Source organism: Candoia aspera, chromosome 1 (genome assembly GCF_035149785.1).
Source record: "Candoia aspera isolate rCanAsp1 chromosome 1, rCanAsp1.hap2, whole genome shotgun sequence".
Taxonomy (NCBI): Eukaryota; Metazoa; Chordata; class Lepidosauria; order Squamata; family Boidae; genus Candoia; species Candoia aspera.
Genome location: NC_086153.1, coordinates 184,812,483 through 184,839,083, shown reverse-complemented (window position 1 = coordinate 184,839,083; position 26,601 = coordinate 184,812,483). Strand labels below are relative to the sequence as shown.

General features: G+C 40.6%; 1 protein-coding gene across 1 annotated transcript in view; it reads left to right on the top strand.

The window, feature by feature from the left end:
* The first annotated feature begins 2,735 nt into the window (after positions 1-2,735).
* Positions 2,736-26,601, top strand: part of ITGAV (integrin subunit alpha V) — a 79,212-nt gene continuing 55,346 nt past the window's right edge. The window contains exons 1-2 of the mRNA XM_063318092.1: positions 2,736-3,262; positions 15,875-16,002. Of these exons, the coding sequence (XP_063174162.1) occupies positions 3,111-3,262; positions 15,875-16,002 (280 nt within the window). The 5' untranslated portion in view covers positions 2,736-3,110. The remainder of the gene's footprint in view (positions 3,263-15,874; positions 16,003-26,601) is intronic.

Sequence of the window (26,601 nt, the reverse complement as noted above, 5' to 3'; positions counted from 1 at the left end):
TTCTGGATGGTTAACAAACAAAATGGTTGAGCCTTTTAATCTTTTTATACAAATTGTATACAACACTGATCAGTGACTATGATAAAGATATTACTACAATGCGCATCCACAATTCTATACTTAGTCCTTTCAGACTAAGTCTCACTGGGAGCAAAGGATGGTAGGCGTGCATAGGAATGTACTGTAAATCATTTATCACAGCCTGAACTTCAGAATATAATCAAGAATAGTAAAATCACAGTGCTAGAATCCAAACTAATGGATGCCAGACAGATGGCTGTCCAACCACTGCTAGTACACATCTAGCAAAAGAAGCGACCCACTTTTCTAGGTAATTGGCCCCAATGATAAATTGCTCTGATTGTTAGGACTGTTTCCTCTAGAATTCAATCAGAATCAGCATCTGCTTTCCTGTCATTCAAATTCATTATTCCTTGTTCTGAACTCTGGAAGGAGAGAGGGCAAAATCTGATCTTTTTTCTCTGTGACAACTTCTAAGGGATTTGAAGAATGCTATCCTATGTCCCCCAAAGAATCTTTTTCCAGGCTGAACATGCCTATCTCTTTCCATCTTTCTTCACAGGACTTAGTTTCTAGTTCTCTAATCACCCTTACTGCCTTTGAGCCTGTTCCAATTTCTCTGAATCCATCTTAAAGTGTGGTGCCCAGAATGAGAACAGAATACTCCCGACGGAGGCTAACCAAAGAAGAGTAAGGAAGACCAATTATTTTTTTGTGATTTGGAAAATGTACTTCTGTTGATGCAGCCTAAAATTGCAACCCCATTACACTGCGGATTTATATTCCATTTGAACTCACTTGACCGCCCATCACTCAAAGGCTGAAAAGCACTGTTAATCTTACTTGTTACAGGTTATTCTCTCGTTCTTCTGAGAAGCTCAGAGCTATTCCTCTCACTTTATCCTTAGGACTGTCCTATGAGAAACTGATAGCTGTCATGGCGCTAAAGCAGTTTAACTATAGTTAAACACGTTAAGGAAATCCAATCAAACCACATTAGAGTTAGCATGATGTGTGAACTAGCCAGTGACTGGCTCAAGATAAACTTTGCAGAGCTAAATAATAATAGCCTGAAATGAGATCTTCGTAATCCAAGCCAGTATTGGCTCAAGTAATAACCTACACATAGGAAACATCTTTCAACAACAGAACCCCCAAGCCCCACCCCAGACAATTTCACTACAGACCCTATTTCCACACTCTGCTATTACTGTATTGAATCTCCCACAGTACCCAACCGGGTATTCTTAGAGTTGCAATCCAATGCATATAGATGATACCAGGTTGGGCAAGGGAGTGTTTCCTCAATTAAATGAAACTATGGCCCAGTCCTAAATAAGTTAGCATTGAGGAGGTATATAGCCTAGCTGGTCAAGCAGAGCACACCCTCAGCAAGTAGAAAATCCCTGGCATTTCCAGTTAAAAGGATTTCATGTAAATGAGTTAAAAAAAAAGACCTTTCTCCTATCGAACGTTGCAGGATGTCAAAATAGGCAATACCGAAAGGAATGGCTGGCCTGTTTTACAGCAGTCTCCTGTGTTGAGTGAGAAGTAAATTCCACTGAGCTTTATTGGATCTATTTATGTTAGTTCTCAGGAAATTATGATTAAGAGAATTCCCATGTTCTCCCTTAACCCAAAGATAGGAGGAACATGAGCAGCAGTCACATGGCCTTGGGTTGGGGCAGTAGGATGGCCTCTTTGACCCTTGGTACACATTACCACATGTCCTAGCAAACAATGTGTGAAAGGGTGTCTTGGTAATAATTGCATTGTATTTTCAGTTTCAACTTTGATTTAAACAAATATAAAAGGAGTCTCCTCTTAGAACAGGAGTAATTTGCTATGGAGAATTATGCTTAACAGGTAGTTAATTAGAAGAAAAGTATTACAAGAAAATTCTAAGCCACTTTCTTCATTAAACAAAATGTTACCAGTTTTGGATCCATTTGCAGGCCTCTGTAAATATTTAAGCCACTGATGAAGAGGCAGATTGCTCTTAGGAGTCACCACTTCATGTAGACGTTTGAAAATTCACACCCCTGTATTTGCCAAAGATCTCGATTTAATCCGGAGTTGTTGGGCCGCAAAAGTGGACTCACCAGGGTGAGCGGTAGGAAGGGAGAGGTGACAGCTACATTTCCTTGCGAATTTGCCATTTGCCTTCCCGCGTATGCCTTGCGCACGTGGCGGTCGTATGAAAGGGCAAGGACACGAAATAAGCAACCCAAGGAGACCCGTCATCCCCATCGTGCTCCGAAGAACGAAGAGCCGTCCAGCCGCTATCCCGGTCTGTGGGTTGACTAAGGATCGACCGAGGGCAGCGCGTTCCCTCCAAAGGCAGATCAGCGAGGAGCCTACAGCCAAGCCAATTCAGAATGCCCATTTTACAGATGGACAGCTGAGGCTCCCCTGCGCATGCCTAGATCATGCGCAGAATCTTGCTCTTCCAAGTCCCACGTCCAGCAGCACTCTGTCCACCCCGAATTATTATGATTCCCATTATTAGCATTGTTTAAAAGACCCCCCTCCAGCCACCTAATGTCAAGCCCGTATCAAGGACCGCCTATCCCCGAAGCAAAGAAAGTAGCTCCCCAGTGTGAGCCGCGCCGGCTCTCCCCTCCAGCCCCTCCGGCACCAGCGCGCGCCCGGCCTCTTTCGGCGGCCGCAGAGCCCGCGACGCCTTTCGCTCCTCCGCTTTCTCTCCACTCCTCCTCCTCCCTTTGCAAACGAAGGGGGCGGATCGACCGCGCAAGGCTGGCGACGGCGGCGGTTGCTGCTCCGATTTCTCCGCCCACGTCCTCGTACCCGTCCTGGGGAAACAGGGAACAAAACAAAAAGGAAGTGCCGAGCCCCGCCGGCTGGGAGTATTTTGCAGCCCGACAGACGACGTCGGGTTTTTTCCCCCCTCCACCTCCATCGCCACCGCCACCGCCCCCGCTCGGAATCTGCTCGGCGCTGCCCCGGCGCTTGCTACTCTGCTGCTGGGCACCGGATTGGCTGGGGGCGATCAGAAATCCGGGAAGATCCGCCTCCCTCCACGGTTACCCGGGGCATCAGCTGGGCATTGCTCCTCTCCTGGGCTAACCATGGTCGCGCTCTGTCTCTTACTCTTCGCGAGTCGCCTGCTGGCGCCCGGGAACGCCTTCAATCTGGACGCGGAGAGCCCGACTGTATACTACGGCTCCGACGGCAGCTACTTCGGCTTCGCGGTGGATTTCTTCGCCCCCGACCGTTCTTCGTAAGTCTCTGTCAGTCGCGCCTCCAAAGCGCCGCTGCCGACGCTAAAATCTCTGCCGCTTCCCAGAGTGGGCGTATTAGCAGACGGTGGGCGCCAGAAACTCTTTGGACAAGTCCCAGGAAAGTTCTTCAACAGAACTGAAATGGGTCCGCTTCGGTCTCGGTTTTGAGCACGGCTCCGCTTTGGCAGTAACTTCCTTTGAAACGAATGGCCGGGAACTTCCGAGCAAGCGTGTGCCGACAACTGGGGTTTGGGTTTTCGACTGCCATCATTATTCCCCGACCAGGTGCCTTGCCAAACAGGATTAACCTTCTTTTACGTGTCATTCAGATCCACGCCTGCATTATAAGCAGAACATATTTCAGTCTTAAGGATAAAGTACTGCTCTGTTTGGGAGAGACAGTAAAGTAATCCCACTGATTTGAGTGGAGCTGGCTCCCAAGTAAGTGGTGTAGGGATGCAGCTTGAAATCTACCAGAGAAGCACAGATAAGGGGATTTGGTAAAATCCAAGTACTCTCTTTTGTAGATTGAAGTCTTACCTCACAATTCTCTTCTTATCCAATCTACAGAACAAACATTCTTTGCGGTTGGGGGAGATGGCTGTGCTTATGTGAAGCTATTGGATGCTGTAAAACATGCAGAGGAAAAGCAGAGTGGCTAATGATACCTGTTTTGCTATGCTGCCTTTAGGTCTTACATTTAAGAGTGCATTTTCTCCACAGTAATGTGCACACCTCCTGCCAACCTAGCAGTTCGAAAACATGTCAATGTGAGTAGATTAATAGGTACCGCTTCGGCGGGCAGGTAACGGCGTTCCATGTAGTCATGCCGGCCACATGACCACGGAGGAAGTGTCTTCGGTCAAACGCCGGCTCTTCGGCTTTGAAACGGAGATGAGCACCGCCCCCTAGAGTCGGACACGACTGGACTTAACGTCAAGGGAAACCTTTACCTTTACCTAATGTGCACACAGTTTATGCTCTGAGATGTGACAGTAATGCCTGGAGTGCAGGTTGCTTAGTTCTGAAAGAGAAAGCAAGAATACTTGCATCTAAGGCTAGGACACTGGTGTTGTAATGCCCTGTAGACTGGATGATCCACCTAAATATACTGTACTGATAAAATAATAACACTTTCTGTGCTTCATGATAGCCCAATAAAAGCAATAAGCTACTAAACCAGGAAAAAGAAAAAAGGCCTTTTAAAATAAAAATAATGCCCCCTGAGTGGAACTCCTCAGCAATGCTTCCTTGAACATCTGATCCCTTAATGGAATCACATAAACTGTGTCAAAAAAAAACCCACTTTCAGTTTATAAAGCGGGTATCTCACTGAGCATTGGTCTCACTCAAAGCACTTCTTCTAGTTAAGTTCTAGTTTATCTGACAGTGCTTCATGTTGATTATGGTGGAAACATGCTAGACGTGCTGGATCTTTGTTTCAAAGTCCAAGCTGGAGGGTGGGGGGGAGAGGCTGCCCCAACAATAAGAGAGATATTTTGCTTGGGCTTCTTAGGTTCCATGATTACTGCGAACTTCTTAATGCCCTGTAGAGTGCTTATCTGGTTTGAATAGAACTTTCTTTCTAGTTCAGTGTGTGAGATGGAGGCTTTAACTCTGAGTAGGATTTTGAATGTGTGCAATGTCTGAGTTTGCTGGTGAGGTCATACAGTAAGATTTGCCACCTAATTTCCCCCCAAAGCATCCAGCGAGTTGTAGCCTGGAGCTGCATTTCTAAGAGCTTTTCCAGCAGAAAACAAGACCAGCCCAACACTGATTGTCTCTGTCCAAGTCTTATCCTGCCTGTGTTTCAAGTCATGCAGTCACCTGACTTCTCTCAAGGTAATGGGTGACAAAGCCTATACCTTGAAGCTTCCCTGGGACCTAGACAGAATAACAAGAAACGACTGTTTAAACAGCTGAATAGCTAAGGATGACTTAAGCGCATCTTGCTCTTGGGCTGGGGATGGGATATAGGCATTCTCATGGGGATAGGACAGAAAAAAGATGTTGCCAGGCCATGTTTGTGCCATTGTTAGATGCAAGTGGGGAAAAGTCCTAAATGCAATATTAGATTAAATCCCACTGAGCCCAAGGGGCTTAGCTTTGTTTTATATATTTATTTCCAGAAAATATTGTTGAACATTAAAAATGCTGAGATGCATGAACCATAAATCCTTTCCCTTGACAGATCAAACCAAAATTCTGTCACCTCTGGGCAGCTGTTCAAAGATGCACTGATACCAGAAATAAGTGCTGGGTTCACATGTATTAAGCTTATGGTTTACGGAATCAACCACAAGTAGTCTGGCTCCCACAGCGCACTAAGCCATAAACAGTGTTTTATGAACCAGAATGGCTGGGTTCAGACAACCTAGTGAACTACTATGTGGCTGGTCCTCTATTAGGTAGAGTGAGGGTGAGCCTTTTCAGGCAGCATATCAGAAGAAACAGCAAATGGATTGGGGAACTGAGCTCGCTCCACTAAAAATCCTTTCCTGGGTGGTTGTTTAAGTTAGCCTGTCACCACCTCAGGATACTCTCCCATCGCCAGTCTTTAAAGTTCAACTCTTTAAAGGAGCTGAGCCAAAACAGTTTGCTCCCTAAGGTACAGAAAAGCATGGTCCCCCTATACATAATCTAAAAGATCTGGGAGGTGAATCTTCAGTGCTGACCAAAGAATAGCCTCCCTCTATATCTGAATAAATAACGAGGGTCCTGAGAGAGAAATGGTAGGTAGCTACCATTTCTGTGGCAGCCGTACTGTGCCTAAATGACAAGATGACTCTGCCACCAATCCAGCTGGCTTATTTATGTGGAGGAAGGCACCACCTTTTTCCTCCACAAGGAGAAAATGTCTGGCCCTGCTCTTGCTCCTGGTGATAAAAATATAATTATAAATGAAGTAATTAAGCATATATTGCCTTCACTGGTGCTTCTGAGATGAGCTGGCCAACCATTTTGGGTGGTCATTGTGGAATGTCTTTGTTTCTTTCCCCATCCCCTGATGGAGTCTAGAGAGTGCAAAAACTTGCATGCTGTTTTGTGACTTTTAGGTTGGTCCTAATAAAGGCATGCCTAATAAAAATCTCTAAAGGTTTTGCTGTTTCATCACAAGGTACCGTTTTGCTTTTTATGGTTTAATTTTGGCAGCCAGATTCACTGAGAAAGTTTCAAGGATAGTCTGGTCAAGATTTTCTCCTAACGTTTGGCATAATGCCTCTGAACATGGGGGTTCCATGCATAGTGATTTATTGTAGGGACATAATACAGTGTTTGAAACAATGTTTGAGAGTGTTTAAAACAAACAAAAAAGCACGATCCAGTCCTTTAGCAAGAACTCTGAAGATTGGTATCCCCATTTTTTGTTTCCCCTGTATCACTCTGTACTGCAGGATGCATTTGAGTGTGGCTGTGGGGCCATATCCACCGTACCAGTATACACCACCTGGAGTCACATTTCTGTGAGATGGGTGGCACATAAATATGATAGATAAATAAATAAAATATCTAGCCCTTGAACATGCTTTTTTTGGCCCTCAGAAATTATTCTGCCAAATCGTAAGAGTAGGATTGCCCATTGCAGCAGGAAACAGAAGAAGAAAGATGACCAAATAAGTGAACCATATCTTTAAAGAACTACTGAGAAATCCATAAAACTACAGAAAATGCTAGCTGGAAATTTCTGCCCTGTCCCGTAGTGAGGTAACATCATGTTGACCATTTTTTAAGATTTATTTTCTATCCCGCCTTTATTATTTTTATAAATAACTCAAGGCAGAGAACATACCTAACACTCCTTCCTTCACCTATTTTCCCCACAACAACAACCCTGTGGGGTGAGTTGGGCCGAGAAAGAGTGACTGGCCCAAGGTCACCCAGCCTGCTTTCAGGCCTAAGGCAGGACTAGAACTCTCCGTCTCCTGGTTTCTAGCCTTAACCACTAGACCAAACTGGCTCATTATAGCGTCTGGCCACCTAAATACTGAAAAGTTTGGCCCCCAGCTATTAAATAGCTAACCGCCTCAGCTCTGATTGTTTCTTGTTTTCTTTATCAGACTAGTTGTACTGCTGACTACCCGATACCTTTTGGCAGTATAACCACGATGAATGTAAAACATTCAGAAAAATGAGTATCTAGTGATCTCGATTGTTTTTTAATTAAATGAGTATTTATTTATAGGTATATGAACATTTTTGCTTCATTCTTCTGAAACACATTTACTTGAAATGGCTTACAAAGCACTACAGTGCATCATTAAATGGTTTAAAATACAGCTGCAACTGTATAATAAAGCTAGTAAGAGCACTATTATTATATATCTCATTAAAGTCAATTAAGGCTGTATCTCAGTTAGTGTATTCAAGATTGAAAGCCAGTAATGGATTCTACCCTGATCTGAACCCCCATTGAATGCAGTGGGTTTACCTTCCCAGTAGATTGGGATCAGTTTATGTTCTAAAATTATGCGTATATTTATGTATATTCCAATATCAAAATTCTCTGGGTAGTATACTACTCATTTATGTGTTTCTACTCCTTATAAAAATATTGAAAATAGAAAATATAGACATTATAGCATAGATTGGGCTTTATTTATCCTGAATGCTTTTAACATGCTTTAATCATATGTCTCTACTACAATTGTAACATTCTTGTTAAAGGTATATTGGAAGACCGACTTTTTTGTGTGTTTTAATACTCTTATACTGACCATTGAGTACATTTTTATACCTTATTTGATCCCCACCCACAAGTTTTCTTTGGTCGTGTTGAGTACATGCAGTTGAATGCTAATCCTGTTCTCACATATCTGCAACTTAATGGACCTTTCACATGAATAAACATATATAGGATTGTACTATTAGAATAGACACAGAAATTTCCATCCCATTTAACTGATTTGCGAATTTGGTATAATGTCTGGTTATTCTATAAATTACAATAAATCAGACTAAGTGCCATTTGGCTTCAACAATAATTTTGACAGGTTTGAGGATTGGGGTTTTAGATTTTGTTCTGGTTCCTTTGTCTATCCCAGTATAAAGATTTCTAGAAAATTTCTTAGCTAGTAAAGTTGAACTTGTGTCAATTTTGACACAAAGGAAAGAAAATGGTCCAGTTCTTTTTTTGCATTTTTTATTTGAGTAAGATAAAGATGAATAATATAATTTTTACTCTGAGGTTGATTTATATTATAAAAGACCTTACTGTTTTATTCTTTCATATTATTTTATGCAAACTTTTATACAATCTTACACGTATTTCACAGGGACATCCTTTAACAGTTCTGGTACATAAATTCCATTACATGTTCAGAAAAATGGACTTAATTTTCCACACTTTCAGGCCTATCACTGGGCATTTATTTTAGTTTTGGTCACTGATTGGAACCGGGGCCGCAACTGGGGGTGGGGGGCAAGCGGGGCATGTGCCCCGGGTGCTGCGCTGGGAGGGCACCAAAATGAGTGCTGAGGGGCACCAAAATGGTCGTGGAATCCATGTTTGCCCCGGGTGACACAGACCCTAGTTGCAGCCCTGGTTGGAACAAAGAATTTTGGAATTTAGTTCCTATATGGAATCAGTTTGAAAACTACTTGACCCACTGAAATGCTGAAATCCTTGTTTGCATGAGGATCAGTTTTAATACCTGCACTTAATGCTCCATGACTGAAATGGAAAATATTGGACTGTATATACAATGTTGATCTTAAGTTTACATTATGGGATAATCTTAGTTTTTAAACAGCTGATGTAGAGGCACGGCTGAGCCAGTAGGATGGAAGGGTGGGGCGCTGATGCTACTTCTCCGAGAAACCTTCTGAGTCTTCTTCCCTGGCATCGCTCTCCTCCCTTTTGGGTTGGTGCCTTCCCATTGCCTGCTCCCATCGGCTGGCCTCTTCCCCTAAACCCAGTGTGTAATAAGATTCCCAAAACCTGTGCTGCCTGACTGGCAATTGAAAAGGTCAAACGGCAAAAAGCCCAATCTATGCTATAATGTCTATATTTTCTATTTTCAATATTTTTATAAGGAGTAGAAACACATAAATGAGTAGTATACTACCCAGAGAATTTTGATATTGGAATATACATAAATATACGCATAAATTTAGAACATAAACTGAGTTTATGACTCCTGGCGACTGCCTGGACTAGTCCCTTCAGTTTTCTTGGGAAGATTTTTTGGAAGTGGTTTGCCCTTGCCTGCTTCCCAGGGCTGAGAGAGACTGAGTGGCCCCAGGTCACCCAGCTGGCTTCGTGCCCAAGTGGGGAGTAGAACTCACGGTCTCCATTTCTAGCCTGATGCCTTTAACCACTACACCAAACTGGCTCATGCCATAAAACATACATGAACATATTGTACAAATACATGTTCAATAAAGTGATGCAACAAAGCTCAAGATAAATAGAAAGGAAAGCTGATAAAATAGCCTGTACCCTAACAGTTCTGGAGAAATTTCATAGAACAATTTTCCAGGGCAGAACTGTAAAAGGAAGTTATGGAATTTTACAAAATCTTAATTATTTGGGTATTATTACTCCTGGCACCCTCATCCTGCTTTATCAGAGACCTGGCTTACATGGAAGCTATTACAAACACAAAGACTTTTTTTCTGCAAACTTCATTTAAGTGATATGTGTGGGAAGTGCTTATTTGGAGCCATCACATGATGAGTACTTCTGATTTAATGTTGTCCAAACAGGGCTTTATTTACATTAGAATTCTTCTTAGGTTTTAGTCCGGTAAAGTTTGAGAGTTCTTTGTAATAAATTTAATCTTGCTCATAGTTTGTATACATAGTTGTAGGACTGCTAATCATGCAGTTTTAAATGTTATCTAATGCTGGTATTTGACCAAAATAGAATAAATTTGATTTTGAACAGGGCTTTAATTGCATGGAATGGTGTATACTAGGAATTTAAGTAAAGGAATTTGCTGAAGCATTCTCAGATCTTTTACCATCTTTAAAAAATCCTGGGAAATCAGTGAAATCTTCACAACTATAGAAGGAGGGGGAAGGAAAATGCAGGAAACTAAGTCTTAACATTCTGAAACTGACTGCAGCAGAGTCAATACCATCTTGATAGCTACCTACGGATGAGTAAATGCTAGTATAGATGGTTCAGAAACAAATAGTGCCACATTAAAATCTTTTTTAAAAAAAAATGTTTCTATGATTTATGGTGATTCTGTGGCATAATTTCTCTAGTGATAGGTGAGGCATTATATTTTGGATAACAAGTTTACGATTCACTTCAATGGCTGGGCTAGCTTTTAGGTGAGTTTTTATAGTTGGTGGTAGCCTTTTGGCTATATTAAGAGAGGGTTGCCTGATTGGCTAATTTTAGAGTTAAAATTTCTGTTGGATTTCATGTGAAGTCGCTTTGTCAGAATCAAATATGTTCAATGAGAAGAGTTTTTTCTGAAAGTACAGGGCCACTGGAGAAGGAGCAGAACCAGTTGCTGGGTTTAGCAGTGGAGTTTTAAAATTTGATAAATTGGTAATTTGGTGGCATGTTGAAATGCTTTTCATTTTCTTGATTTTGACTCACTGGAGATTTCTGCACAGGTGTGGGGATAGCGCTTCCGTTTAACAGTCCTTGTGTTAGTGGGCTTGTTACAAACCATTGCTTACTAAGCCTCAGTTGGCTGGGTTTCATATATAATGCTATGCCTTAAATAATGGTTTATAAAACCACAGTGGCTGGATTCAGATATGATACTAAGTCAGAACCAAAGATACCTCATTATATAACATAGTATGTGATTTGTCTGCATGGTCCTGATTTCACCAGTACATTTATTTTTCTCCTAAGTTCATGCTGTTTAACATTTTTATCCTGAACTTGTGTAAGCTGAACATGGCTCATCAGTATGGTATAATGTATAAACCAGGGGCTTGCAAGAGTTCTTGTTGCTTTCGTTTTGCACTTGAGACAGCAAAGTCAGGGGAGTGGCCAATACCTGGCAGACCACTTATGGAATATTTTTGGCTTGGCAGATTGCAAATCATTTTGGCCTATGTTTAAACAACACACACCCCATAGTTTTACCCCTTCAGTACTGTACCAATACCTTTGCTGAATTAATGACCCATTTTGTGGATGAACCATTCACCATAAAGGGGATTTTTGGAAGACCTCAGTGCAATTTCTCAGAATCCTTTTAGTCTGCTTGCTGGATTGTGATTGCTACCCTATATAAATGGAAGATCTCTTTTTAACTCTGTTGCTTAGATTAATTATCCTCCAGGCACACCAAATCTATACTCTTAGATCTGTTTCCTCCATAATTATGTATAGTACTAAAAGACACATTTATAGATATAATCTCCCCGGATTCTTCGGCCAGGAAGTGAAGGCTTGTTCAAAAAACTGATTGTCGCTTGAAAAGACTAGGATCTATTGAAACATAGATCAGTTCTCACATGCCCAGCCCAAGCAACTCTCCACCACTTTTACCAACGAAAGGAGTTTTTAAAAGATGGCCAGAGAGCAATACTGTATGAGTTGAAAATTTGGTAGGTGAGCCATTTCATTTTTAACATCTGGGGGTGAAATTTCAAAGAGCGCTTCTGGCATTGGATTCCCAAGAGCAGTCGTACTGTCACGTTCTTACGCAGTTTTTGCATTCTTTTCCACACAGCTGATGAAACTGAATTGACTGGTGAATTTTGTCTTGCGGGTCACTCCTGACTCCTACAGTGACACCAAAGCTCTGTTGTCTGAGGCATCACAGCCACTGCACATTGCTTTATGATAACAACATGGTTGTTTGGATTGAAAGAAGTCCTTTAGTTATAAAACATTTGGCAATAGTCCAAGCACTTAGTTTCATTTACTTGTACTCGCTCTGGGCATTTTCCTTGGCTTTTAGGATTTGGAACTGAAAGCAAATCTTTAAAATAAACTCGGCCCACCGCAACCTAATATTTTTTAAAAAATGTTATGAGCTTTTGTTGATTAATTAATGAAAGTTACAGAGGGATGAGAGTAATATTACTAAAACAAGATGTGGACTTGTCTCCTTGGCTTTTTCCAGCCTTAGGAATTCCTGGTGTTGAAGCTACTTAAAAAGTATGGGGCAGTAGGTAGGCTAGGAAGCGCTAATTATCTGAAGGATGCCCATAATCTCTAGCCATTTGCCTTACAGAACAATTGAAACAGTTCTCAAGCTCATTAAAGTGAGCTTATTGTCACTGTTGTCAGTGGGAGCATTCTTTTTCCTTCTGGGGAAAAAAAAGTAGCAGAAATGGTAGCAAGTGCTAATCTTTCCTATAGGTCTGACCACTGCCCTGCAAGACTTTGGTTTGGCCGAGCATTCTAGTTCAAATCACTGCGCTCTGTTTTCTATCTGGCTAGATGAATCACACTGTACCACTAAAATAAATAATAGAAGCAAATGTGGTTCAGGATTTGATTTATTTATTTACTTATTCGATTTATATAGCCGCCCATCTCAAATTCATGACTCTTATCCACATCTAGTTCTTGCTGCTGCTTTGTGTCACCCCCTTCCCACACTCAAGTCAGCATTTCATAACTCCATAGGACATGCAATCTGTACGATGTTCATCCCACCCCCACCCCTGCCACAATCTTTCCTAAACTATATGGGAGATACTTCAACATTTGAAGTTCCTCCAAGGCATTACCCCTTTTTAAATGATACTTAACCAACTTTTTGCTTTTCTTTCTTTTCTTTTTTTAGGAATTGCTTTGTCTTCAGTGGGCAGCTCATAGTATTCACCCAGTGATAACAGCAACTTTTCAACCAAGGCAGGAAAAAAAAATACAATAATCAAGATGTAAGCTAAGGCAAGCAATCCAAAGAAGCAAGGTGCACATACAGCTGAAATTCTTTGGGTAGTCGCATACATATTAATAGAAGTCATGTTTTCAGTTTTGCACATTCAGCATTGTTCTAGGACAGTGTTTCTTAAAGTGTGGTCCTAGGGCCCCTGAGGGTCCCCCAAGACCCTCTCAGGCTTCCTTGAAATCAAAATTATTTGCCTGCCTATGTTGAAAAATAATACAGTATTAAAATCCCATCAAACAGTCATGAGAAGTAGAAGCAGCAGACATGTGTCAATTTTAATTTTTAATATGGTAAATATCAGTAAATATAACCCATTCAAACAAAAGCTCTTTGGGGGTCCTCCATAATTCTTAAAAGTGGAAAGGGGTCCTGAGAGAAAAAAGTTTAAGAAAAAAGAGGAAGCATATATGTTCAAAAACTCTTTAAAAAATTATTCTGGGACAGTGAGCAATAAATGTATATTTATAAGCTGCTCTGGGTTCCTAAAGGATGGATAAACATGTCTTGTATTAAAATATAGTAAAGGAAAAAAAAAATAGGACAAGTGAACATTTGGTAGCGGCACAGATGTGGATGCCATTTTCATAGACAATAAAATAAGTGGTACCAGTGAAATGTCTGTCTTCCAGATTCTCGAGGAAAGGAAAGAAAAAAGAACTGCATTCTTGCTGGAAATATGGTCCTCTTATACTAATATATGCTACAGTCTCTGATTTATCCTGCAGCATCAGCATGCAGCTCTCCAATGCTAAACATTTGGGTTGGCCTGCATTATTGTCCCTTGGCAGAATATTCTGACATGACATATTGTACTATATTGGGTAAAGCATATGTTGCATAATTTGCATTTGTTTCCTGGCATTGCATATATTAGAATGGGGACAGAATATATGTTTTGGCGGTTTCTTTTCTTTTCTCTCCTTTTCTTTCTTAAGACTCAGTTTGGTGTAGTTGTTAAGGCATCAGGGTAGAAACCAGGGCACCATGAGTTCTGCTCTTACCTTAGGCACAAAGGCAGCTGGGTGACTCTGGGCCAGTTACTCTCTCTCAGCCCTAGGAAGAAGGAGTTTGTCCAGGCAGTCACCAGCAGTCAAAATTGACTTGAAGGCACACATTTCCTTTTTTAATTTTTCTATTTTAAACTGTCGTTTAAATCCTGTCATGACCTGGGTTTGTCAAATCAAAATATTAGAAATAGGTGTGACCTAATGGCTGGAATATTAGTTCTGTGGAATATATATTATGGGCAGTGATGTTGTGAATTAAGGAAAATGTACCTAATGTTTTACAGGTGTAATATTTGATAGGGGAATACCAGAGAAGCTTTACTTACCATAAAGCTTATGGTTTAAGCTAATAGTTGCCAAGGACTATTCATTTTATTTTTGTTTGAGCTTAAGTGTATTTCTTGGGTGAGAAGGCTAGACATCGTCAAATTCAATAAAATTTGGTTCTCACAAGGCAGCAAATTTACTTAAGCTGATACCAATTGCTTACTCAAGTATAGCTGATGGAAACATTTTGTTTTTCCAAATGACCCAACAGTCAGGTAGAGTTCTCCTTGGTACCTCCTCTCTTTCACAGTCTTGCAGCTCAATTTATCAGATGCTGTTTGGCACCATGGTGTAACTAACAGCATTTGCCATGTTTACTTAACTTGATTCTAGGCCAGCCTTTTCCAACCTGGTCCCTATCCAGGTACATGGAGTCAGTTTGAATTCCTATTATTTCCTAGCCAGCATGGCTAGCACTAAGACTTCTGGAGTTAATTTCCATTTATTTGGAAGGCGAACAAGTACTGTATAAGTCACAACGGAGCCAAGTGTTGCATTGGAAAGATCAATTACTTATGATTTGCTTAGGGTGGCATGTGAGATGAAAAGGGACTTTATACCTATAACTATTTATACCTACATATCAACATTTAGCATCTGGTCTGTACACAAAGCAGTTACCCAGACCACCCAAATTCTAGCCATTTATTACTCATTATACTATCTAGGTCAGCTGCAGTTGCTAGGTATTCTATCATTCCAATTTAGAAGGGGTAATCTGCATAGGTTATTTTAAAAATTGCATGTTGAATCTGGAATGGTTGACCAGTATTCTCTGTCATATGCATTGGATGTTTAAAACCTACCATTCTCCTCTCTCACTTTTTGTCCTCTTTTTGGGGGTGATGTATTTTGGAGCGGGGAGTCAAAGTATAAGTGGCCAGCTTAGTTATGCTTTCCAACAACTACCAATTCCTGCTTCTTGATGTCATACTGATAGTGACATAAAAAGTCTTATGGGACAAAACTGCAGTTCCGGTATATCCAAGCTCAGGAGAGCAGTGAAGTTTAAAAAGAAAAGGAGAGGGTTAGGGTCTGCCCATGAGGGTCCCGATCAGATGAGTATCACAAGTCTTTCCCAGAGAAAAATTAAATAGTGATATGTAATTTATTTGAGCGTCTAGTTTAGCCCTCGGTCAAAACAGAATACTTAGCAAATCTCAATTGGGCTGGCTTCTCAGATGCAGCTGGTAAATTATACTGACTTCATAGATGAACTGGAGTTGAAGTCATGTGTGCAGCAAATCTGTTTGTATGGAGGAAAATAGGCCATCAGAAATTCTAAATCGCTGGAATAAATCTGGCCTTAATATCTTGACCCTTGCACTGCATTAGCTTTCCTCTTCTTTTTACTATTATTAATGCATTTACATGAGGTAGCTGCTACATCATATCTCAAATTAGCCTGTGTCAAGTAAAATGACCAGATTTCTCTCCCATTGTTTTTGCCGTGCAGGATGTTTCTCCTTGTGGGTGCTCCAAAGGCTAACACTACCCAGCCTGGGATTGTGGAAGGAGGCCAGGTGTTCAAGTGTAACTGGAATTCCAATCAAAACTGTCAGCCAGTCATATTTGATGCTACAGGTACTGTCGAATATTGTAATAGATATGTTTTTATCCATTGGGGTCTGAATAAATTGCAAAGATAAAAGCAATCTACTACCTGCTAAATATTTGGAACTGATAAGAAATACCTTACAGTTTATATATACCTTACACAGAGGCCACGTGGGTGACCAAAACAGAGATGGCAAAACACCATCAATAAGGACATGCAGATTGAGGGTCTGCGCCCTGAGGATGCGGACGATCGGGTACAGTGGCATTTCAGGATCCAAAAAGCTGTTTTCCCCGCAATAATGGGAAAATGCTAGGGAGGAGGAGGAGGAGAAAAACCTTAACCAAGATTCATTTCTGTGGCCATTGTTATGACATTGACATCAAATAATGGCATTTTTGTTGGCTACAGGCATTTATGGTATAAGTAACTTTGAAGTCGAAGAATCCTATGGCATATTTTGTTTTAGAACACACAGAGAGTAGATTTTTGTGATAGGCAACTATGTGACTGTGGACTGTAGGAGGATGTGACTCTGGTGGGTGGCATTTTGATTTGGCCTGACCATTCTTGCCCTCCTCTGATCTAGGGTTCTTTCTGCAGTCATTAAAGAATCCTATAATCCTAGGAGATAGAATTTCTCTTAGAGAAATTAAGGGAATTTGTGTTATGTAAGGGAACAAGTTTAGGCCTGTGATGAAAGATTATATATAAGCCAAATTAAAACAGATCTCCAACCTTAAGCATTTATTATTCCCTATATGAACTGTTGCCAGTTTCACTGATGCTGCCTGCCTGCTAGTGCTGAAGCTTCGGGCAATAAATATATAAGATGGTTAAGGATTGTGTGTTTGGCAGACCAGTCTAATTGTGCATGTGTTTAAAGACACACATAAGATATTTACACTTCAGGTACCTGTGTAGGAAATACTGGTATAACCCAGTACACTTAATTGCCACTATCTTATTTATGATAGATAGTCTTTTGGTTTGCATTACTTTCCATGTGGTTCACAAAAATTAAACCTAGATATTCAGAATAAAAAAATAATAATAAACAGAAAACGGATATAAGATGAAACATCATGCTTAAAATGTCCAAGAGAAGGAGGAAAGGCCTTTAGCCTAATTTAGAAACCAAGAATATTTATACTAGGTGTGACCCATGCATGTTCAAATCTTAGAATTGGAAGTAATTAGGCCATCATGTCCAACACTCTGCGCAGTGCAGGAATCTGAATACAAGCATCTGTAGCAGATGGCTGTCTAGCCTTCACTTGAAGATAGCCAATGAAGGTGGTCATCCCTCTGAGTGATTGGTTCCACTGTTCTTACTGTTAGGAAGATTTTTCTATCAATCAGAATCTGACTTCCTGAAATAGTTCCATAGCACATGTACAATGAAATCTCCAATTTCTATCAGTCCTTCCCCACCCCACTTATATTAGTCAGTTTTTAGAGTTTCCCACCACTTAAGAATAGGTATGGTGAGGGGAAAGGCTCATACAGAGAGTTTAAAAATACAGCCACCATGAAATCCTGTATTTTCAGGCCACATCCTGTCCAGGAAAAGGAACAAGGAAGTTTCTACTCTTCTTAAAGAGCCTAAGCCAGACTTTTTCCCACTTTCAAATCAAGATCTGTTTTTACTTGTCTTTTGCAAGGGATTGCTCTGTTTTGGAAACAGTGTTTTCCAGGCTCTCCAACCATAGTATTTTGCCACTGGGAAAGTAAGAATTCCTCACCTCTAGTTACAGAGTCAGAGATTAGTGTTTTTAATACACAAATCCATCATGAGTAGAAGAGGGGAGGGTAAGAATGTACTCTTCCCCCATTTCCACTGCTGGTGTTGCTTGTCTGAAAATGAACCGTGCAAGTCTGGAACAAAATGGTCTGCTGCAAGTATTTACAAACCAATATCATTTTTTTGGTGGGGGGGTCAAAATCTACAAAAAAGGTGGATGCGATGTCATAATCAGAGCCCTCTCCTTTTTGTATGTGCAGCAACATTGCTACACCCTCTGTCTTGCAGATTTTGACACATATATACACACACCCTGTGAGCGCCCACATTACAAAGACATGTAATATTATATTGCGTCCCTGGCTGAGGGTTAACATAAATATAGCATGATTATGGGAGAGGGGGGATTAGACTAAAAAAACAAATGATTAGAGTCCTTATGATTTTAAAATTCTTTTTCTTCCTTGATTGATTGTATTAAACCAGTTGGGGCTTTGCAGATATGGTTATAATCTATTCAGTTCAGTGTGATGCTGGGTTCCTTCCTTCCTTCCTTCCTTCCTTCCTTCTTTCCTTCCTTCCTTCCTTCCTTCCTTCCTTCCTTCCTTCCTTCCATCCTTCCATCCTTCCTTCCATCCTTCCATCCATCCATCCATCCATCCATCCATCCATCCATCCATCCATCTATCTATCTATCTATCTATCTATCTATCTATCTATCTATCTATCATCAAATTTATATAGCCGCCCATCTCACGAGTGTGACTCTGGGCAGCGTACAGTAAAACTACTTTCAGTGGGTTAGCTGAGCTCAGGAGTTAAGAGGCACAACTTAACTCTGAGTTACACTAAACCAAACAGCAGAGTCAGGACAAAAGCTCACTTTGATTAGTATTAACTTCAAATTAAATGTATATAGTTGTGTAGTTTATTATTGATTAGACATTAGGCCATATCTAAATACAGAGTATAAAACATAGAACATTAATAAGATCATTATGAAGAAATGAAATAGCATCATTATGACTGCTCCTCATATGTAGACTAAGATTCTCTTCCTACGTGAACCAGGACAAATCAGTGGACCTAGGGGTTTGATAGGTGGCCTGCAGCCTTGGGACTAAAGAGTTCTAAAGCTCTTCTTTTCTGGATTCCTACATTCAGCCCATCCTCATGCTTTCTTCCAGCCTTTCCAAATCTGTATCTCTCCATTTATGTTGGGATTGACCATTTGGAGGGCACCTGGTTGGGTAAGCTTGCTTTATTTCAGGAGCAGGCAACCTTTGAGGAGCCATGTACCTCAATTCAACTTTCAGGTGAAGCTGTTACTATCACTAGAAAAACAGTGATACTTTTTTTTGGCCTTTGGGTTGGGTTAAAGGGGGAATGGAAGCAGGAAGACTCTTGTAGGTAAACTGCTCCCATTTCCATATGAGTCCTCCCAAATTCAACGTAATGGTTGAATTTCTCTGATGCAGTTTTGGATCTGGGAGGGATTGGGCAATTTAAAGATAGAAATCACAGCTGCTTGCTTCCAAGAAATGGCCTGCTCCCATTTCCACTCTTTTTGGCCACCCCAACAAAAATCATGTTGCTGAAAATTGGCCATTTTGCCACTGAATTCCGGTGTCGTCATCTTGGGTGGTGGGTGGCCACAAATGGGGTGTTGGAAGGTACTTGTGGCCCGAGGACACCCTCTGCTCTTTATCCTGTATGCTATTAATCAGTTGAATACGATTTCTGTCCCTGACACCCACAACGATGGACTGCTTGTGCTGCTGAATCCCATCTCTTGCAGCTCATTTTAAGCCAGCACATGAAATGGGCTTTGTAGATCATGTGGGAATGATTAGTAAGATTTTTTATGAGTGCAGCCTTTTGTTTTATTTTATTCTGCTTTAAGCCAGTGTGACTTGATGCAGGTATTCTTAGTTGTTGGCCGAATTTCATCTGGCTTGCTTAGCTGTGTCTAATCTGAGGACTTAAGGGAAAAGGCTATTTTTAAACAGGTTTGCTGGTTACAATATTTTTGAGTTATACATTGCGGCTTTATCAATTTTCACTGGGCCTGTACCGTTGTTCTCATATGCCAGCACCTGGTATCTTTTAAATAAGAATCCTATGTTCTTAAAAGGAACAAAATCTCTCCCTATTTTAATATCCCTCCCTTAGGTTTTTGGATTATCCACCTTCTACCTCATGTCTATAAGACAAATGCTGGGTCTCTGGCTAAAGCAGTTCCTGCCAGCTTCCCCTGCACTCGGGAGAACATGCGTTTATTTTTGAGCACAGGCTCTCATCTCATCTCATGACATGGAAACCTTGACAGGCCTTTCATCCATTCTCACCTTATGGAGCTGTCAGGCAGTGAGGAATATCCATGCATCAGTCAAGCTGTGGCTTGTTTATATGTGTTCTGAATCTGAATTCTGGGAGTTGCAGTCCACACATCTTCAAGTGGCCCAGGTTGAGAAACCCTGGCCCAGGAGGAGAAGGGGAAGCGCTGTGTTCTGGCCACTCACCCTTGCTGAGGGACATGGAGGAGATGTGCTGTCCTGCTTGCCTCTTGAGCAGTGTCTCCACAGTCCTCACTGCCTGCTTAGTGCTCACTGCAGCCCAAGGCTGGGTGTGGTGACCAGATGTCCAGAATTATGTCAGATAGTCTGAAGCTTTTATGGTTTGCCACCATCATCATCGGTGCCCTGCTTTTCCTCTGTTGCCTGCTTTTCTTGTGCATTCAGGCAGTGCAGGGAAGAAGCCAGTAATTGGCCCAGGCATGAGAGATTGGTGGCAGCAGCAGATAGACCACAAGGAGAAAGAGTTGTAGGGAGAGCTTAGAAGGCCCCCACTTTTCTGGGGCCCAATGCAGATGTATACCCTGTCACCCCCTTAAACTAATCCTAGTATGAGCCCGACTGTTGTAATTTGTAAAACCTGGCTGCTATTTATTTCTTAGTATCATAGTATAGGAAAGGCTATTTAGGCTACTGTGTCCAGCCCCTTAATACTGTGCCCAATCCCTAAAATTACGGCTAACTAAGCAAACTGTGGATGAGTGTAATGTGTGAGCCCTGTCATTAACTGGACAGAGGTTGAGTAGAAGCCCATGTACCATAAATCCTCCCCTTCCTTTGAATACTGATATTTATTGATTTATTTATTTCAATTTCTATAGCCACCCATCTCAGACAACTAACTCTGGGTGGCGAACAATCATAAAATCAGTTAAAAACAAATACATATACATACATACATACACAGACACACAGACACATACACACACACACATACTTTATATATATCACACACACACACACACACACACACAGCAGCTGAGAAAAATTATAACCATAAAATATCAATATAATCAGGAAACAGGGCCTTTAGCATCTCTGATATATTCAGAACAAGCAGTTCTGCTGCTCAAATTCCAGTTTGATCTGTGTAAATCAGCTTTTAAAATATGGGTTTCCTTTATGGGGCAACACAGCTCAGTCCGCATCGAACTGTTGAGAGCACTGATGATCACAGGGACACAGTGCCAACAATAGACAGCTTTGTTGGAGAGATGACACCTTCAGGCAAGCAGGCAGGCAGGCTTGGATATTTCTGTGACCCATTTAGGGGGTGGCATATTTTAAAGGGGCATCATCTTTTCAACTTTCTCCAGCTCAGGAACTGTGCTGACGCTATTAAGGAATCATGCAGAAAACGTGTGCCAGGGGTTTGGGAAGGGGGAAATCGATGAGGAGTTGCTTCCTCTTCCTCCACCGTGAAGTAGATTAAGTTGACAGAAATGTGGTTGAGCTAATGCAGAGTGGGTTGTTTTGTTTGGTTTTGTTTAGTACTGTTTTGGGAGCAGGGGGAGAAGGTAGTCACAGGAAGATCCTTTTCTTATAGTTCATAAAAGTGTTTTCCTACCAACCAGCTGGCATCATGTTCTTGTGGGAATAATCAGTGAATTAAAATAGAAAATATAATGACTCAGAGAAGACATTTACAACATGAAAACCACAGAAAGCTTAAAAGAGCACACTGGATTGGACAATTCTGATAAAATGTTATTAGGAACCACTGATTCAACTGAAACTCTTCCTCTATCTATCTATCTATCTATCTATCTATCTATCTATCTATCTATCATCTATGTATTTGTGGCCTTTCCCAAAGCTCCAGCTGAAATAGACAAGCTTCCCCAGATTCTATATTCAGTCTAGAGAAGCCAATGTAGGTTTAAAATACTCAGAATTCTGAATTATGCTCTCCTCAACTTGAACGTTGATACCACTCAAAGCAGAACAGTATGTAAGTCTCTAAAAGCCTTGAGGGATCAGAATCTAATAGGAAGAGGAAGGTATGGCAAAATTCAGGAAGAAAAGCTTAGCCCCACCCCCATCTTTTAAGTTAAAAGAAGAACTGGGGCAGTCAGAAAAGTTTCAAGGTTTTTCCCCTTGAATTCCTTTGTCTTGTAGTGTCCTCTGCCCTGCCTTCAAGTCCCTAGTCAAGGTATCAAATCTTGGCTGCAAAAATACAGGCAATCATTAGATGGCAGCAATGGATTAGATTTTTGTTTACATGATGTCATCTAGTTTTTTTGCAGCCCAGATCTTATAGCCCTAATCATTAGGCATGAGGTTCTCCTTCAAAAAGAGGTTCTCAAAAATTCCAGTGCCCTGACATCTTCAAATGATAAATTAACTTCTGTCAATCCCTCCCCAAATTAAATATTATTATTGGAGTGCTGGGCAAGAAGTAATTGTACCACTTTTTAAAAATTACATTTTAATCTCCCTGCCAAATCCAAAATGGTAGAACCTTGCATGTTTAAAAAAATAACACCTTTTCACTGGAAATAAACAATAAAATCATACAATTTAAAACCATAGTTTTTAAGAGAAAGATGAACTTGCTCAATATTGTGTAATTCCTGAAATCTGAGTTTTCCTTTTGAGGCAGCTGCTCAAAAATACAGGCAGGGTGGGTACAAGCTCTGATAGCGATCCAGCTTGGCAGATGGAAGCCATGAGGCTTGCATGGGCAAAGTTGGAGCCCTGTCAGACTACACTTGGGACTACTCTCTGCTTTGTTTAGACAAGTTGACAGCTGGCTTGTCCAGGCACAGTAGGAGCAAGTTCTAGGAACCATCCTGCTGTTTATGTGCAAACCCACCAAATTTACAACCCTTTCGTATTTACTCATGACCCTGTGGAGGTTACAATCCATCTGAGAACTCCTGTCTTCATGCAACCATTTGCATGGTTTTTCAGAAACACATCATCCTATGTTCAATAGTCTTATCTGGTATATTCTGTTAAGATTCATTAAAAAGAAGAAGGAAACGATACTTTCAGCTTAAAAAAATAGTTACGGTTAAGATCAGAGTTGCTTGACATTTCAGAACCAATTTATAGCAGAAGGTGTAAGTATAAAATGAATACAGTACAGGAACAATTTTTTTCTAAAACTCTGAAACATTTTGAAAGTTTGATTAATATTTAATATATGAAGCTGACTTCAATTTTCAGGATGTCTTGGACAAAATTTCTCCCCCAAACTATAAAGATCTGTGCAGTCAAGTCAAAAAAGATTGGTTAAAATGATAAACAGAGAGATTTGAAATATTGGTTCATTTCCCAAATTGTTTTTATAGGATGTTGATAAGAATGCCTGTGGTGTCTCAATCTGGCTAGATGTATTTACTTTCCAGTAGAGAATGTTCTATTAAGATGTTCTGCTGTCATCCTTCAATTATATTCCCAAGGCAGAAATAAATATACAAAGAGAATTCAGAAGTGGGCAAGGTTGGAGGTATATGGGGGAACAACTTATATCTCAACTTTCTCAAAGGCTGTGGGAAGACCTCTAATGGTGTGATGATGTCATCAGAAGGGACAGAGCTGATTAAGCAGAAGGGGCACTTCGTCTAGTTTTGTTGTTTTTTAAGAGAGGGAATAGGAGCAGACTTCTGGGAGACAAGCCACTCTTATTTCTACCCTTACTCCCACCAGACCTGTTCCCAAATCAGCTCTCGTATTCATCTCAATTAAAAAAAAACTGCTATGAAAATTGTCTCTTTTACCACTGAAATTTAGCATCTAGGGACCAAAAATAAATTGCCGAGAATCATATGGAGCTCATAGTTTGCCCAGCCTTGAACTGAAAGGTCAGATCATTCTTTGAAAATAAAAGCATCAACATCTCAGCAAGATAAAAATAAATAAAGAGAGCATTGTAAGTATAAGTGTATATAAAAAGTGAGCATTGTAAGTATAAGTGTATATAAAAAGTGATTTATATACAGTCTGTGTATTTTAATCGCTTCATATAGTATGTTTGACAAATACTTTTCAGGCAAGCTTCTCCAATCTGGTGCTCTGTGGATATGGTTGATTTTAGTTCCTACAACCTCCCTAGCTCAGGTTGTTGAAGTTATAGTCACTACTGTACATCTAGTGGCCACTAGCTTAAAAGCAGCTACTTTATAAGATATGGTTCACTAGATGCTACAGTTATCTTATGAAGTAAGCAGTTGCAGTGTTTTTGTTACATATTTCAATAATGTGTCAGGACCTGATCATTCGAGCATTCACACAATCACGGTCAGGAGGCTGGGATTCCTTTAACTGTTTTAATGAAGCGTAATGAACAGTACAGAAGGCAAGCTGTGAATAAAGAGTTCCCGCTCAAACCTAACTTTAAAAACTACATTCCCTTAGTTAGTCCCCTTTCCCATGAAACCATGTCACCCCCCCTCCCATCCAGATGGTATTCCTGGCGTATGTCAACCCCGTGTCCTTGATGTCGGCCATAGCCATAATAAACCACTTCACACTCCAACTTCACACCCCCTCCCATCTGGTGACACAGAGTCCATTCCTTGAAGAAGGAAATGATGGTAGATGCTCCAATAAGGGGTTTTGTAAAACCTTTGATTGGGGGGATCTGACATAATGACTGAAAGTGATCCTTGCCAAAAATGGGATGCAATGCCAAGGAGAATAATTGATGTGGCTCAGTAAAGCTGTTATATTTCCTTCAACTTCATTTTGCTTCAACTTTTTGTCCCCTCCTGCATGCTGGAGCCAAAAATGGTATTCTTGCTCACAGACAATGATGTCATAAAAAGAAAATAGTTATGGGTGTCTCTCACTCGCTTGCAGTAATATAGCAAGACTATTTGGTTAGAAAGCACTTTGGTTTGTTTTGGTTCAGCTATGCCAAGATATATAATGATGCATTTATGATTTTCTATTGATCGAAATATTGCAGTCAGGCCCTAGTTGAATCCAAAATTTATCAGGCAAAATTGCAAAGGCATAATGTCTATCTTTCTTCCATCCCCACCATAATGCATGATATCTGATACTATTTTATTGTTTTATTAGTCACTCTGCGTATACCAATAAATTATTACCTAGAATCATTTTAATGGCTTAATGGGGTCATTACTATGGGGCAGAGTTGCTGAAATGTCAGTAACTGTTTCTTGCCCAGTGCCCACATCAAATCAGAAGCTTTTTTTTTCCAGTGAAGGCTAATTCACGTTTGGCATTTAGCTTATGCTGAAGAAAGGTTTGTGTCCTGTCTTTTGCTTGTGACCATCTTATTATGTATCGTTGCCACCATTTGTATAGCATGCGGAGTTTAATACACCACCCGAAATTGTTGAAAAATAATTTATGCAAAGCTTAAATCTAGCACACAACTAGTATGCCCTGGAAACTGACATGAGCAGGATATCCATCTCATTACCAAGACCAGGCCCAAGGCAATTACACATGCAAACAAGGCCACTATCTGGTATATTGAGGTTTCCAGGCCATTGGGAAAGAGAACCACTGCCTTAATTTTTTTAGGGTAGAAACAGAGAATCTGCAACTGATGGGCCAGGGGAAGAGCATTCCAATGGGCATTCTTAAGAGCCCTTTATATTTCCATTTACTTCTTCAGATCTTGATATGATCATCAAGAAAAAATAAAGTAAAAAAAGTTGGTTTATTGTTTTGAAATTCCTTCCTTCCTTCCTTCCTTCCTTCCTTCCTTCCTTCCTTCCTTCCTTCCTTCCTTCCTTCCTTCCTTCCTTCCTTTTTTAGAATAAGATCTATGAATTAGTCTAAAAGCAAAACAAGGGAACCTCCATAGTAATAACAAACAGGAAACATAAGTAAATTAAAATCCAAAAGCATAAAATATAATATTACTACCTGCCAGAAGGAGTACATCAAGGTGTGGCCTTCCAGATGTTACTAAACTACATTCCCAGCATTCTCTCATCATTTGTCATGTTGATTGGAGTTTCTGGAAGTTGTAGATTAGTAACATCTGGAGAGACCACAGGTTGCCTACTTCAAACATTGCAAAAGCCAAATTAGAACTTAATACTGTACCAAAAAGGCAAAGTAAACATTCATCTGTGGGGATTTCCAGAGTCAAGACACTTACCCTTACAAGCACTCTCTCCTGTTCTGTCTAACAAATGATCATCTCTTGATCACTGAGTATAATAGTGTTATTGCATTGTCAGCCTGCCTACAAACCAACATTTCATGAACAGCTAGCACAGGATGGGCAACCCATAGCCATCCAGGTGATGCTGAACTTCAGCTCCCAACAGATCTAAACACATAGTACAGAGTGAAGTTGTCTACCCAATCTCTCCTTTCGGACTAGAGATTAGGTATATTGAAACAGGGGTGGCTGAACTCTTGTTTGCTCTTCCCCAAAATATGTTTTTATCGTAACTATATTTACTTCTGTTATTAAAGCCTACCTAGGAAAATTAAGTTCTTGGCATCATGTGGAGAAAGTCAGTATTGTTAATTTTGTCATGAACCTCTTTCTGCCTTCAGTTGCATCCCTCCCTCCTACTTTATATTTGATT